The 14635-nt window shown below is 49.8% G+C and overlaps 1 protein-coding gene across 3 annotated transcripts in view; it reads right to left on the reverse strand.

Moving 5' to 3' along the window:
• Nucleotides 1-14635, reverse strand: part of ANKS1A (ankyrin repeat and sterile alpha motif domain containing 1A) — a 175043-nt gene that overhangs the window by 26592 nt on the left and 133816 nt on the right. For all 3 annotated transcript variants that reach the window (XM_088024027.1, XM_028120671.2, XM_088024028.1), the window contains exon 12: nucleotides 3821-3887. In XM_088024027.1, the coding sequence (XP_087880153.1) occupies nucleotides 3821-3887 (67 nt within the window). The remainder of the gene's footprint in view (nucleotides 1-3820; nucleotides 3888-14635) is intronic.

A 14635-nucleotide genomic window follows, 5' to 3' on the forward strand; every position in this document is an offset into this window, starting at 1 on the left:
ACTCTTGACACGGTGAAAGTCATTCTGTTGTTTTCCTGGCACTTTCTGCCCTTCAAGGCAGGTCAAGGCCAACTGGCTTGGTGGTCTAGGAGCCCCGGGTGACCCACTGTCCTGGGCTCTGCAGAAGAGCTGGTGGTCAGGGACCCGGCGGCCTCCCGATGCACGCTGCGGCAGCACTCCGAGACGCTGGGTCCCCTGCCCTTGAGTGGGGCTGACTGCTCCAGGGAACCTAGGCGGCGGGCTCTTGTGTGCCCATGAAGTCAAGTGTCCCCGGCTGCTGATTCATTCCTGCTTGTAATCCCTCAGCCGGGCAGCTGTGGTCCTGCCTGCTCCCGGTGGATGTGTGCGCTCACAGAACCGCAGCAGAGTGCTTTGTCTGGAGGCTCCTGGGCTCCACGCTGCCTGCTGCCGGCCCCACAGCCCTCGCTCGCTCTCATAATGTCTGGCCCTCCCCTTCTCCCCTCCCCACCCTCCTCCCTTCCACGCTCAGGAAAATACATCAGGGATCGGACATCGGAGCAGAAGCTGCCGCCGCCACCGCTGCCGCCGCCACTGAGGGAGGAAGACACAGCAGCACAAGCACCAGAGCAAAATGACAGGTTCCCCGGCATCTCATGTCAGCCGGCACACATGCATATGAAAAGCGGAGATGGGGACTCTACCTGCAGCTCAAGGGGCTGGAAATAGCTTATCGGGGACAGAGAAGGCACATTCCTACAGTTTGGGCCAATAGTTTCTAGGACAGCCAGGGAAGGGGACAGAGGAGTGACACGGCCCTGAGGGCACAGCCCACAGGTGAAGTGACCCCCGCCCCAACTCACCACATGAGAAAGATTGTGCCTCCCTGCCAAGAGGACAAGCCATTGGGGCACCCCAAAACCAGCGACGACAATAAAGACAGTACACCTAATATTCCTCAGGTAAGCAAGCGTACTCAACACCTTTGGGAAGAGACTTCTCTCTGGGCCCGTCGGAACCCAGGGGAGAAGCACCAGGCCCAGAGCAGGCTCCTCACGATCTAGAGGAGGAGGGCATGGGAGGGGAGGCACCAAGGAAAAGGCCCAAACCCCAAGTACAGCTGTGAAGACAGAAAATGTAACATGTAGAGACAAAGACCCAGGGCCCACATGCCACCCTCTAAACGTGCTGGGGGATGCCTATAGCTCAACACGCTGTAGATGGCCCTGGTGAAGAAGGGGGCTCTGTGTGCAGGGAGATCAGGCCCCAGAGGAGCCTGCAGTGAACGGCTACTCAACAGCTAAAACAGTTGGCTTTAGCAAACGACAGCAAGTGATCTCTTCCGCTGCTTGACAGACAGGCCTTTGTTGAAGGCAGCCAGAGGCCTGGGCTAGTGGGAAGGCTCCCCCTCCTGGGACCCCTGACAGTGGAATGAGCTGTGAAACCTGTCTGTTGGGGATTCAGGTAACTAGCTCCAGTGCTGGAAGCTCAGGTTCCCAAGGCCCAAGACAAGAGTAAGACTCCAGTTCCACGTAGGGTCTCGCCCTTCAGGACACGATCCTCTGCGAAACCAGTCACACTGAGCGATCCTGTGCTTAGCTAATGGCTGCCTGCCGGGTGGCCTGCTCCTCCTCCTCCCAGGCTGGCAACGCTAGAGCCCAAGCCTCTTCTCCTAGAGCCAGAAGCCTAAGGACAATCTGGACCCTGCTATTGACTATCCAAAATAAGCGAGAATTCTGCTCTCGTCTGAGCTGAAAGCTGGTGCTCCCTGAGGTCCTGGGGAAAGCCCCCTCCCGACCCATCGGGTGGAAGACAGAGTTCAGGGGCAGAGCTGAGTCTACTCCCTCCATGCTTCCTGGACTGGCAGCAGTCCAGACACAGGGGGCTGGGTCTCTCTGTGGCACGGGTGGACGCACCCTCTGTTCGGGTGGCCGTTCTCGTGTGCCCACCCTGGACTCTCCTAAGCTGCTGTATGGAGGATGGCTCAACTCAGCGGTGCTAACACAGGGCTGTACGCTGGGATCCAGTCTGTGGGGGTAAGAACTGGTGGGTAGGACCCACAGGGCAAGGAAAGAGCTCAGTGTCACCACCCTGAAGGAGAAGGGCTCTTCCAGAAATGTGTTTTCCAGAGGTGCTGCCACATCTCCTAATTTACCAAAGTTGAGAGGTAATGGCCTGCTCTGACCCAAACTCTCAAGCACATGCACTCCTTGGACATAGAGGGGTACAGGGAAGCAGAAAGCAGCTTCAACTGAACTGACTATCGATCCCATTCCTGGCTGACCCAAAGCACAGCTCTGAAAACTAGCAATGGTGTTTGTCTCGGTATTGAGCATCTATTCCCATCAAACACTTGACTCTTGATAAAGCCCTACACAACAGAGTGTGAGATTGTTTATCTGAGTGTGGAGTCAGCACATGGAAACAGAGCCACAAACTCTTAGCCAGAAGAGCCACCTCTACAGATCCCAGCATGATCCAAGACTGAAAGAGATGGACCAAACTGGGCTGGGCCCTCTCTGCTAGGAGCCAGGGAAACAAGGTTGCTGGAGGGAGGAGGCTCCAGGACCCCAGCTGGAAAAGTGGTGGAGGGAGACAAGCCAGGGGAGCAGATGTTCCTCTTCTCTAGGTTTTCCAATATGACTAAGTAATTATTTCATGGACAAAAGACGAGCAGAGCTACCACTTACCTCTTTTGCTCAAGTTTTTGTATCTAGTACTCATTCCCAACAAACCTATAAGGTAGGTACTATTACCAAATGTTGTAGCTCGGGAATTGCGGGCTCAGAGAGATTAAGTGACTCACCCAAGACCTGTAAGTATCCAGAAGCAGAATTTGAACCCAGGGCTGAGGCTTCAGAGCCCATACTCCTTCCATAAGCACCTCGGCCTCAGCAGCTCCTTTCTCCCTGAGCTGCAACTAGAGGTGTCACTTGGGCTAGGAGGCCAATCCAGGCTGGAGCCTCCTGAATGAGCAGGGAATCCCACCCCTTCAGTTAGAGAGGCATTTCTCAATGACAGGAAGAGGCCAAGCCCCACGGAGCTGCTCTCAGCCTGGGAGTTCTGGTGGCAGGGGGTCTACAGATGCTTGGGGGAAGGGGTATGAGACTTGCTCTGGCAAAGAGACACCTTTAGAAATGTCACCTCGGCTGAGAAAAGTAATACAACCACAATTCTATTATCAAGGAAAACAGCTCAGATACGGCCTCTCTAGGTGCCCACTTCAAACAAAGGAAACTGAGGCCGACCTCACCCTTAGGCTTTGAAAAGAAAAGCATGCCCAAGAGTGGCAGTGATCTGGAGTAAAAATGATGAGTGACTAGGTAAATGGAAAAATGCAGAAAAAGACATAAGGAGGGGAAGCAAAGCCACCCCCTCCAGGTGATGCAGGCTAACAGTCTGACCCTACTGATCTGAGCCAATGCTCTGCCACTGGCATGGAGCAGGCAAACGCAAACTACTTTCTCACAAAGGGCTAGTGCCAGAGCTGTCTGGGAAGCTGGACAGACCAACGCTCATGTGCACTCCAATTTAAGCCGATCGAGAAAGCCTATGTTTACAGACATAATTACAGATAAGTGACAACCATTAACTTAAAAAAAAAAACAACGAAACCTTCCTAATAGGTGGGCCTAAAATGCAACTCCCCTCCGATCTGTCAAAAGTGTCGTAACTCTAAAATAACAGCTCGGTGGGCCATACAGATATGTGAGGTTCTGAACTGCAGGAGCATAGTGCGGGCTGAGGCTGACCTTTCTCACCCACCACATGTCTGTCTTCTGGGTCAGAGGAAAAAAAACCTGAGCCAGAAAGGAGCCAAAGGTCTGTGTTCCACAGAGAAAATGGCTGCTTGGTACGATACCTGAGATCTTCTGCTGTTCCTGAGAAAAGTCAATCCCTTCGCCAATAGAGCTCATGATTTTCTCAATCTGGAACAGAAGAAAGAGGAACAAAAAGGAGAGGTTGTCAGGCTCAGGTTAAACATTGCCAGCTCACCATCAGCACCCACGGCGGGGTGCGAGGGTGGGGGAGGCCCTCCAGGTCTCTTCCAGATAATTCCAAGGTCCAGCACCAACCTGCGACGGATCAGAACTCTTTGCCGCTCAGATCAAGAAAGGCCTTTCTGTGACCACAGCCTAATGGGGGCAAAAGACAGGCTCCAAGGAGAGGGAGTGGGAAACAACCTGAGCTCAGCTGCTGGAAATGCCGGCGAATCTTCCTTCCGAGGCATTTATGTATCGCTCCCTGCAGCAGTTCCCCCAGCTCAGCAGAAACGGGGCACAGGGGGCAACAGCAGGCCAGGCCTGGCACATTTCACTGCTCACACCAGAATTTAAATTCCATGAAAGCAGAGACTTGGCCAACTTGGTTACACGCGACACCCCAAGTGCCTAGAGCAGTGCCTGGCAAATGCTAGCATTCAACAGATAATTATTATTGCCTGGCTGCCAGCTCTGAGGGCTGAGGACAATTTTGAGAGCTGAGACAAGCAGAGAACCTGAACATGGGAGCCTCGTAGAAGTCAAAGTGAGGCAGGCATATAACTCTGATCAGAGAATATTTTGCTCCCTGAAGGTACAGAAACATATCCTTCCTCCTGATCGTAGCAGAGCAAGCTGGTCTCGAAGCATCCAATGTCTCCAGCACTGCCCTCTGTATGGACCACCTGTTCCAGCCATCTGGCTTTGGTCACCCTGAGCCAGAGCCAAGCCCCCAACTCCAGGAAACCTGGCCAGGGGCAGGGCAATAAGGAGGAGGCCACTTTCTCTTTTCTCTTCCTCTCCTCCTCCTCTTTTGGGTTGCAGCAATAATGAGCTCATTCATGGCTCTTATTCCAAAAAAAAAGAAAGGAAAGAGAACCTTTTGTACCAGAGCTTGGATGCGTTTTCCTCTAAGTGCAAGTGAGGAGCCTGGGTCTGACAATCAAAAAACAAACAAACAAACAAACAAACAAACACAAAAAACCACCACCACCAACTTTCCATCCAGTCTCCAGCTGGCAGACAAAGATGGCGCATTTGACACCCAGCAGAAGAACACATCCTTCCCTTTGCAGCCAGGAGCTGTGGCTATTTTCCTCTGGCCACAGAAATGCCTGCCGGCTCCAGCAGTCACCTGACTGCCTGTGAACACGTACTGGGAACTCCATCCCTGAGCTCAGCAAAAGCCAAGAGAAACACAACACAGCTGACCTGTGGCGTAAGTGGAGGTGTGCCTCTGCTTACTGGTCCCACGGCGGAGAGGCCAGCATAGAAGTGGGCAACGCTACAGCAGGTCTGTCCCGCCCCTTGAAGAAAATGCCTTTCTCCTTCCCTTCCTAGCGCATCACTTTCTTTGACCTCCACACTCCCCGCCCCCCGCCTTGCCCCATTCCAAGAGTTGCCTCCTTCAACAGGCAGCCTGGTATAGTGCCCACCCAAGCGGACAGGCAAGCACTTCCATCCTTTCCCAGCCTCAGTGTTAAATCTACAAAAATGGGAGTGCGTCTTGCCTCCTATAATAAAGAGCTGTTGTGTGGATTGAAAGTAGCCAGTCCATCAAGCATCCGGCCAAAGACCTGGCTCACAGCAGGTGCCCAGTCAAAGGCTTGTTTGCTTTCCACTTCCCCTCTGTTTGCCTCAGAGCTCCAACTAGCAAAACCCCGTTATTTTTAAAGTTAAAAAAAAATATTCTTACTTGTGTTTTCTGACAAGTCCTACATCTCCATGATTCAAGGTTCAAAGAGTACAAAGGTTATTCAGAGGAAAATCTCCGTCTCCCAGCTGTCTAGCTCGCCTGTCTGCAGGCAACCAGTATAACCAGTTTCTCAAGTATGCTTCTAGATGGGTTGCAGTCCCATGTGAGCAAACATTTGAAGATATCCTACCCCCATACTGACAGAGGCAGTCTATATATGCTGTTCTGCATCTTGCTTTCTCTAGTTAATAATACATCTTGGAGTTCTTTCCACAGTTCATAAGAACATTCTTTTTTTTCTTTTTTTTAAATGGATGAGGTGTGTCATCCAGTGTGTGGCTATTTATTTAACCAATCCCCTGGTGGGCACGTGTGTAGTTTCCAATCTTTTCGCATTCTCAATAGCGCCATGACGAACACTGTTCTACAGCCATGTTTGCACATGTGTACAAGTGTACCTGTAGGACAAATCCTAGTTCTCTCTTGACAGTTCATCCAGGCACAAAATCTTGAGTTTGCAGCAGGGACCCCACGGGTCATATAATCCCAACTCCAACCCCATGTCCAATTCTGCTAAAGGTCTTCCAGAGATGGGGCGCTTGCTAACTCTCCCCGTCAGTTCGCCCTATTTGCAGAAAGCACCAATTTATAACATCTGTCTTTTTATACATTCGAATCTTTTTTTATCCAACTTCAACCCATTGGTCTGGTTATTCCCCTAGAGCACCTCCTCTCCCTCACGAAAGGCTTAGGGATATTTGCCGACAGCTCTTCCCTTCCAGGCCAAGCTGCTCCCCCACCCCGGCTGCACTGAATGACACATCAGTGCAAAGGTCCCAAAGCCTGGATTACTCAGATCACAGAAGCTTCCCAGCTGGGCAAAGAGCGGGCACTCCCTACATATCTGCTGATGTGCCTTCCTTGTCCTATTCTATATTTATAGGAGAAAAATAGGGTGCTCAGGGGCACCTGGGTGGCTCAGTCAGTTGGGTGTCCAACTCTTAATTTTGGCTCAGGTCATGATCTCAAGGTCCTGAGATGGAGCCCCGCGTCTGGCTCCGTGCTCAGCAGGGAGTCTGCTTGAGATTCTCTCTCCCTCTGCCCCTCCCCCTGCTCGTGCTTTCTCTCAAATAAATAAATAAATAAATCTTAAAAAAAAGTAAGGTGCTCAAAGTGAGAAAACTTTTTCCTACATGGAGGGGAGGATGGGTCCTTATCCCTGGAATGGTTCCACCTGGCTAGGGATCCGTCTTTCAGGCCAAAGAGAGTGTATGTGGGAGAATCACCACTGTAAGAACCATGAGGGTTGGAAGAAAGCATGTTTTACTTGTCATTTTACCCCCTGGGCCTGGCTCTTGTTAAACAGGCAACTCACTGAATGAATGAAAGGAAGTGGCGGAGGGGGGGGGTTCCATTTACTCAGAGCCAGTAGTGGAAAAGCTGTTTTCCCAAGGCCATGCAGAGTATCAAGGGGGGATAAGAGCTGAAATGGGGGATGACCCCAAGCCCCAAGGTAGCTTTTCATATAAAGTCAAGTCACCTACAGTACATGTTTCATTGTCCTCATAATCACCCGACACCCAAAGCCCCAGTGGACCTAACCAATCAACATCTCCTGGCCCAATTCATGAGATTTTACCAAAGGGCCTTTTGAAATCAGAGTGAACAGAGTAGAACACCCTGCTGCTTCTTTGCTCTGTTCCTTCCTTCCTGCCTGCCCCAGGAGTCACCCTCACACCAACTACAAAGGGCCAGGAACAGCCCACGTTTCCACAGCCCACCCTCTGGCAGGGTGCACAAGGACACTCACAACTGTTTCATGGAAACTATACACTATGCTTTGCTATCCTGTGAACTGTAGTAGCTAAGTCAAGCTGAGAAGATTCTAGTTTATAGAGGAACCAGGAGTACCCAGCAGTCGATGGACAGCTTACAACCCAGCACCGCTTCCTGCCTTGGTGGTGACACAGGGCTAGGAGGAACGTGGCAGTGAGGAGGTCCTATGTGGGCAGAGACTGGCAGGTGCCTGGCCTGACACCATAAGCACTGGACTGCCTGGGGCTGTGATCCTGCCCAGCCCCTCAGCCTGGGCCTGGGAGACACGGAGGAGCTGGAGCGCATCTTCTGTCTCTGCCACACCCTCCATGGCCCAGAACCAGCAGAGACAGAATATGGTCATTCCAGTCTAGACAAAGAGGAGCTGTCAGAGAAAAGAGATACCATTCTGATCTATATACTTTGCTAAGTTTCACCATTTAGGCTTGAGTTAAAAAAAATCAATCTGATTAGGCTGTTTTCCCAGAAATGTTCTGCATCTCAGGGGAGAAAGAGGCAGATGGAACGTCATGGAAGGGCACAGTTCAGTGTTCTCTTTTCTGTTGTGTGGGTCAGTGACATCTTGGGGGAGAGACAGACAATGCCCATACTTTAATCCTGCACTTCACGTAAACGCTATAGGGAACTTCTGTTTCTGTTTGGTAAAGTAAGGCCTGAAATTTAGCACCATAATGGATGCATGTATTTTAAAAATGCTTGGAAATACTCCATTTTCAGAATGCATTCACGGTTATCCTATTTAGACTCTCCCCTCCCAGCCCCACCATGGATGTATAAAACGTATTCCCCACGTGGCTGAGAACAAGAACAAATACAAACACTCGAGACACTGCTGTTGAGGTCTGCTGACAGGTACTTGTTCAGAACACAGGCTCCTGGGTGCTCAAAGGCTGGCAGTGGGAGGTGATATTCTGTATAGAGATAAAGAGGCCTCCACTCTCTATCACTATATCCTGGCTTCCCGGAACAAGTCAGATTACACTAGTCTTTTCACTGGCTATCAGGAGCTAGGGGAGGGAGAAGACTGCTGTTGCGGGCAGAAACACTTCTTTAGGCACAGGGAGTCCACAGGAGAACCATGAGCTTTGGTGCAACTTGGCACCAAGGCCTATGTGAAACCTCCCTTCCAGAAGTTAGAAGGAATGGCTATGTTCAGGGGCTCCCATTTGTAGCCAAATATTGGGAGAGCAGTAATCAGTCTGGTCAACATGCCCGTAAGGGAGGCCTAATGGGGAGAAGGAAGGAAAAGGGATCACCTCCTCCTACCTCCTTTTGGAGCAAAGGGGAACATGAAGGGAGAGGTTTTTGCAATTCACCAGCCACTAAATTTGGCTCTTGATGTCAGGCATTCCCTTCCAATCCTCCTTCTGCTGCTTGGGGAGCTCTCAGCTCCCTAGGGGCTCCCTCCCACCAGTTGGAAAATACATACCAGTCCTCCTGGGCCTGTACCACCAGGGCTAGAGACCCCTTCTGCCTCTCCTTCTCTGCCCCAATGCTTAATACCTTATTGGCCCAGAAACACACTCTGGTTTGTGTTGTGACTTCCCTGATTCACTGTTTTGTGATGTGTCCCACAGACACTATAGAACCACTAAGGGTAAGGACCCTGATTCATACTGTGTCTTTAGATCCCACACGGTGCCATGCACAGGCAGAGCTGGCCCACTGGAGGCGGCCGGTGACAAAGACGAACAGCTAGACTTTGTTAAATGCCCACATCAGGCTAGTCACCTCACTGCTACGGTAAGGGAAGAAAGGCAGCCAACACTTCTGGACCCCAGTTTGGATTCTCCAACACCCCTGCCCTCATGTCCATCTTTCTCCAACCTCCCTGGGTTGCTGGCACAGCCATCTCACACCCTACCCCTACCAGCTGGCCTTTTCCCTCAACAGTCGAGCAGAGCCTCAACTCACTGCCAAGCAAACATATTAACCTGTTTTTCAGGTGAGGGGACTGGAGCCCTCCTCCGTGGGCAGAATCCCAAACTCCTTGCCGATGGCACACCTCTCACTTCTGCGAAGTGCCATGGGTGGCCGAGCCTGCTCCCCGGGGAGCTCGAGCTTCCTGCGCTGGGGTACCAAGGGGCAGACCCTCTCCTCTGGCCAGATGGCCTTGCTTGGACCGTGCTCCCCATTCTTCGGAGCACAGGGCTGAGGAACTGAGCCCTAAGCACCTCAGTCTCTCTGGCTGCTGTGCCCGTGCCATCAGGTGACCGCTGATGCGCCAGTCGGCTGGCTCCTCCAGCTGGGCAAGGAGCCCTAAAGACGGCTGACAGCTGCACTCCCGGGCCCTGAAGCCACATAAGAATTCATCACCACCTTGGTCTTCACTGCCTCTTCGCAGCAGACAGACCGGCAGCCTAGAGTAGGCTTTGATTCCACATTTGAGAAAGGGTCACTGACCAGGGGCTGGGGTTATTCTTTTCCCTCTCCCCCCTGCCCCCGAGCAAATTGCACAAGGCCTCGGGAAAGACAGAGATGGATTGAAGTAAATTATTTGTCCTCATTTTCTAACCTTGTCAACTGCCTTTAGGAGAGGGAGGCAGGAGAGGGTGGGGGAGGAGAGAAGAGCGCAGGGAATGAATCATTGTCTGCCAACAGGCTCAGGGCTGGCCTTCCGAGGCCGAGAGGAGGCTGAGAGGAGGCTGAGGCTGCGGCGGCAGCTCCGTTAACAATGAGTAACTTCTCTTCCCCAGAGCACACTGTTGGCGGGGGCTTCATTTGTCTCATCACGGGGGGCATGCAGCTTGCCGCTGTATTTATGGTTGTACCCCCCACTTGAATCCCCCGCTTTCTCCCAGGCTGGGAGAACCAAAAAGTGGTTGTTTCAGCAGTGTTTTGTGCTTGTGAGGCTAACGGTCTCACAGGAAAGCCAGTGTGCACTTGCCCCAGGCGAGGCTGGTGGAGAGGGGAAAGCCAGAGCCACTCCTGCTTCCCCATGGCACCTGAGTCCCCAAACCCCTCTCCTCCTTCCTCATTTTTACCTTTCACACACCTCTTGGCTTACTGACTGGGCCTTGCCCCCCGAAGCTGCTGCCACCCCACTTCTCCCAGCTGGCCAGGAGCGGCGCATGCTCCAGACGCGGCACCTTGACAGGGAGGAAGACCTTCTGGGCCAACAACCCTTGCCAATGCCCTTCTCACCCTAGAGCAGCTTGCTACCCAGGCAATCTTTAACTCTAAGCCCCAAGAAACTGCTGAAAGAAGAAAAAAGTTGGGAGACCTAGATTCCAATTAACTTTATTATTGCTTGCCACATAACTCTGGGTTATGTGCCAAATACTGGCTTTAATAAGTGGGACAAGAATCTGAAAGATTAATGAGGATTATGTATCTGGGTTCTATTCCAATGTACGCAATCTACTTTCTATCCAGGAGGAGGCTTGTTTGCGGAGAGCGGGGAGGAATGCGGAGGAAGGACACACACCTCAGGGAAGCTGCGGTTCTCTGGCACCCGGGCAATCGGCTTCATGGACCTGCCTTCGTTTTTCTATCACAATCACCACCACCGCCACCAAGTAACCTTCCCTCACTCCCGTTCTTGCAGAGAGGCACACTGGCTGTGCTGTCAGCCTATCGATTAAGCCAGCCCAAAGAAAACACCCTAAATTTCCATTCAGAATGCATTTCCTCAGCAGTGTGGCCCAGGAAAGGGCCCCACATCTGCCGGCTCCTCAGATTCTGCAGGGGAACATCTGCCTCATAATATCAGGGGAGTCAGATGTAAAACTCGGAGCACCAAATTACATATACTTAAGGTGTAAAAAAAAAAAAAATCATATGTATTGCTGCCCTGAGATTTTACTGCAGCGTACCACTCCTAACTGTCTCTGAAGTTATGAAATAGGAAGTTGGATAAACGAAGTTGACAGAGTTCTCAAAATTCATTATAAAGCACTAGTTAAAATCCTTCAGATGAGCCCGTTAAAAAACAAAATTCAAACTGAGTAAATTTAAAGATCTAATTGGCTTTGCTAAATGATTCATGAATCGGGCAGCATCCCATCTAGCAAGTAGAGGAAGAGCTCCAAAGAGCTACAGAAAGGGAAAGGATTTTAAAGGCAGGACAAGGAAGTCAAAAACAGAAAAAAGGATTATTTCAGGTGAGGTCACCTTCCTTTGGGGACAAACGGGTCTTAGTAGGTAGATTACCTCATCTTTCTTTGGGGAATGTGACAGATTACCTAATTGGTGCTGACCAGAAAAATTCCAGAATGACCCGTGAAGGGTACATTTCTAGGGGAGGTTGAAAGTGCAATTAGGTTAGGTTAATTAAGCCCCAGTCTGGTGACTTGGCCTAACGGATGCCACTTTGGACCTGTGGTTTTCTTTTTAACAAGCCTTACACAAAAGTGCGCACACTGCACTGATTCCACTTATGAAGTTCTAGAACAGGTAAAACTAATCTACAGAGGTGGAAAAATTTCAGAAGAGTAGTTGTTGGGGGTAAGGGAGTGGTAAGGAGTGACTGGGAAGGGGCATGAGGGAACTTTCTGGGTTTATGGCAATATTCTGCATCTTGATAGGAATTTGGGTCACACAGACTCAGGGAATGGTAGAGTTAAGTCTTATGCATTTCACTTTGTATACATTTTACTGCCTCTTCCCCCAAAACCCTATGAACAGATATCTATCAAACTCTAGTTAACAGTATGCATGGTTAAGCTGTTTAGGGATGAAATGTATGATGTCTGCAAGTTACTTTGAAATGCATCAAAAAATAACCATTTTTAAGTGGACTGAGGGATGGATAGATATGAGATAAAACAAGTGCAGTAAAATGCAATTGTAGAATCTAGGCTCTGGGTGGCGGATAGATAGGTAGCCACTATTCAAGTCTCTTTCAAGTTTTCTGCATGTCAAAAATTTTCATAATAAAATACTGGGAAAAATATTTCTTTCAGGATCAAATCTTTCAGAGAATAATAAATTGTAAGATCAACACTGATTTGAGTTTCACCATTTGTAATGAACTCTGCTCAACATGCTAATAAGCAGAGACATGTCCAGCAGGCAAAGGAAACAAACAGAAAGGAATGTGGGAAAGCTGACTTCACCATTATTCCGTGTCACCAAGCTTTCACGGTGAAGGGCTCTCAGCACAGTTTCTCTGTTGTGGTGTGGCTTTCTCTATTCTGGAACCCAGGCTAACCCCAGTCTTGACGGTCTGAAAACTCAATTATCAGTGTTCCCAGGGATGAGCAAACCCTGGGAAACTGGTTCGTATTAATCCGACTCAAAAGACACTGATCCCTCCGCTGGTGACTTAACTTTAGCATGGGAAGCAGCACATTAGAATACTCAGCTAAGAGAACGGGCTTGTAGCCTCTATAGACTGAAATCAATAAAATGAGATCAAATCCACCCTCAGAACACTGAGGGAACAAGGGAAAGGTGGGTGGACTGTGTTGAGAGCTTATTAAATTATCCCTTTCCTACTCCGGGAGGTCATCGTTCCTGAAAATTGAATTCAGGTGCTCACAGCAAGGAACCCTTCTCCTTGGAAACTACGTTTGATCAACAATGTTAGCACTTGAGCTTTCCGGGGTTATTAGGTTCTGGGGCCAGATTCTGTCACTGGGACACTCTGCACTGGGCACCAGCTGAGTGCCCTCCCAGTGGTTCGGTTCATCCTCACATCCAGCTCAGGAGAGAGCTCTGATTCTGCCCACTTTACAGAGGAGGAAACCAAACGCTAGAGAAGCTAAATAATGTCCATGGTCAGAGTCCTAGAAATACACGACTAGTGCCCAACTCATTGTCTTTGTAGCTCATGCTGTCCAGCTTATTTAGGGCTTAGCTTCTACTCTATTAAAGCTCAGAGCACAATTTCAAATATACGGGGTGCAGAACACTGAACGGGGTCTGCACAGTAAAGAACTGGGACTTTGGAATAAAAAAAAAAACCTGACTTTAAAATCTTTAAAAATTAGTTGTGCGACCTTAGATAAGCCATTTAACTTCTCTTTCAATTTCCTCTTCCATTAAGTGTGGAGAAATTCCTCACTCATGGGATCATTGCCATGGGTAAATGACTCGACCCCTCTTCAGGCCTCAGTTTCTTCAAAGGCTACATGGAGACATAACACAGGGCCGCTGTAAAGTTGTGGGACAATGTACAAGAAGTCCTAGTGCAGGGGCGCCTGGGTGGCTCAGTCGTTAAGCATCTGCTTTCGGCTCAGGTCAGGATCCCAGGGTCCAGGGATCGAGCCCTGCATCGGGTTCCCTCCCCTGCTTCTCCCTCTCCCACTCTCCCTGCTTGTGTTCCCTCTCTTGCTGTCTCTCTCTCTCTGTCAAATAAATAAATAAAATCTTAAAAAAAAAAAAAAAGAAGTCCTAGGGCAGAGTTTGGTTCCCAGAGGGAGCTGTGATGAGGAGTTCATTGATTATGACACTTGAGCAAGCTCCGCACTGTCTAAAAGATGTGGGGTCTTTGTGTGACTCATCCATTCCCTGAAAGGCATCACCCTATAGGTGAAGATAAGTTTCTTGCTACTGTAAGCACAGAAAATGAGATTTGCTCCTTCTCCAAAGGCAATGTCTGTCTGTCCCTGTTACTAGGAAGTTTTGGTGTCCCTGCCATGTCCTGGGGCCATAGCAGAAAGTACTAAGGAACATTTTTAAAATGAAGTCCTTGGAAAAATAGGGTTGAGCCTAAGAGTCATTTAGTTTTCACTCTGGAACCCACTTGACCAGACGGAAGTCTTGCTTACCCTAAAAAACGTCTATGGTTCTTGTAAGAGCACCAATGCCAGGCAAACAGCCGACATAGTCCTACTGGGTTGCTCCCTTCAATTTATAGAGATTAGAAAGGGTTTGCACTCATGATTCACATTCATCTGGTTCCAAAATAAACAGAATTCTACCTTAAAAACAAGTTAATCAAAACTCAGGTTCCTTTGTTGTTTTTTGTTTTGTTTCGTTTTGTTTAAAAAAAAAAAAAAAGACAAACCAGAGGGAAAGGGCTTCCTTCTGGCAGAAAATGTTTAGAACGAGCTGTGTGAACAATAGCTCACTTCCTGGACACTCAGCTGGAGGCTGCTTCTCCATTTAGGACAAAACGTTTCATGGGAGGGAGGTGCCGCCTTTCTAGAAGGCAGCTCCTTGGCAAGAACACGGAGGACCCACGACAACACCCGAGAGAGGAGAGAGAGGAGAGAGAGGA

Source organism: Eumetopias jubatus, unplaced genomic scaffold, assembly GCF_037043125.1.
Source record: "Eumetopias jubatus isolate StellerSeaLion01/CBP00866 unplaced genomic scaffold, mEumJub1_p1.0 scaffold_6, whole genome shotgun sequence".
In the NCBI taxonomy this organism is placed as follows: Eukaryota; Metazoa; Chordata; class Mammalia; order Carnivora; family Otariidae; genus Eumetopias; species Eumetopias jubatus.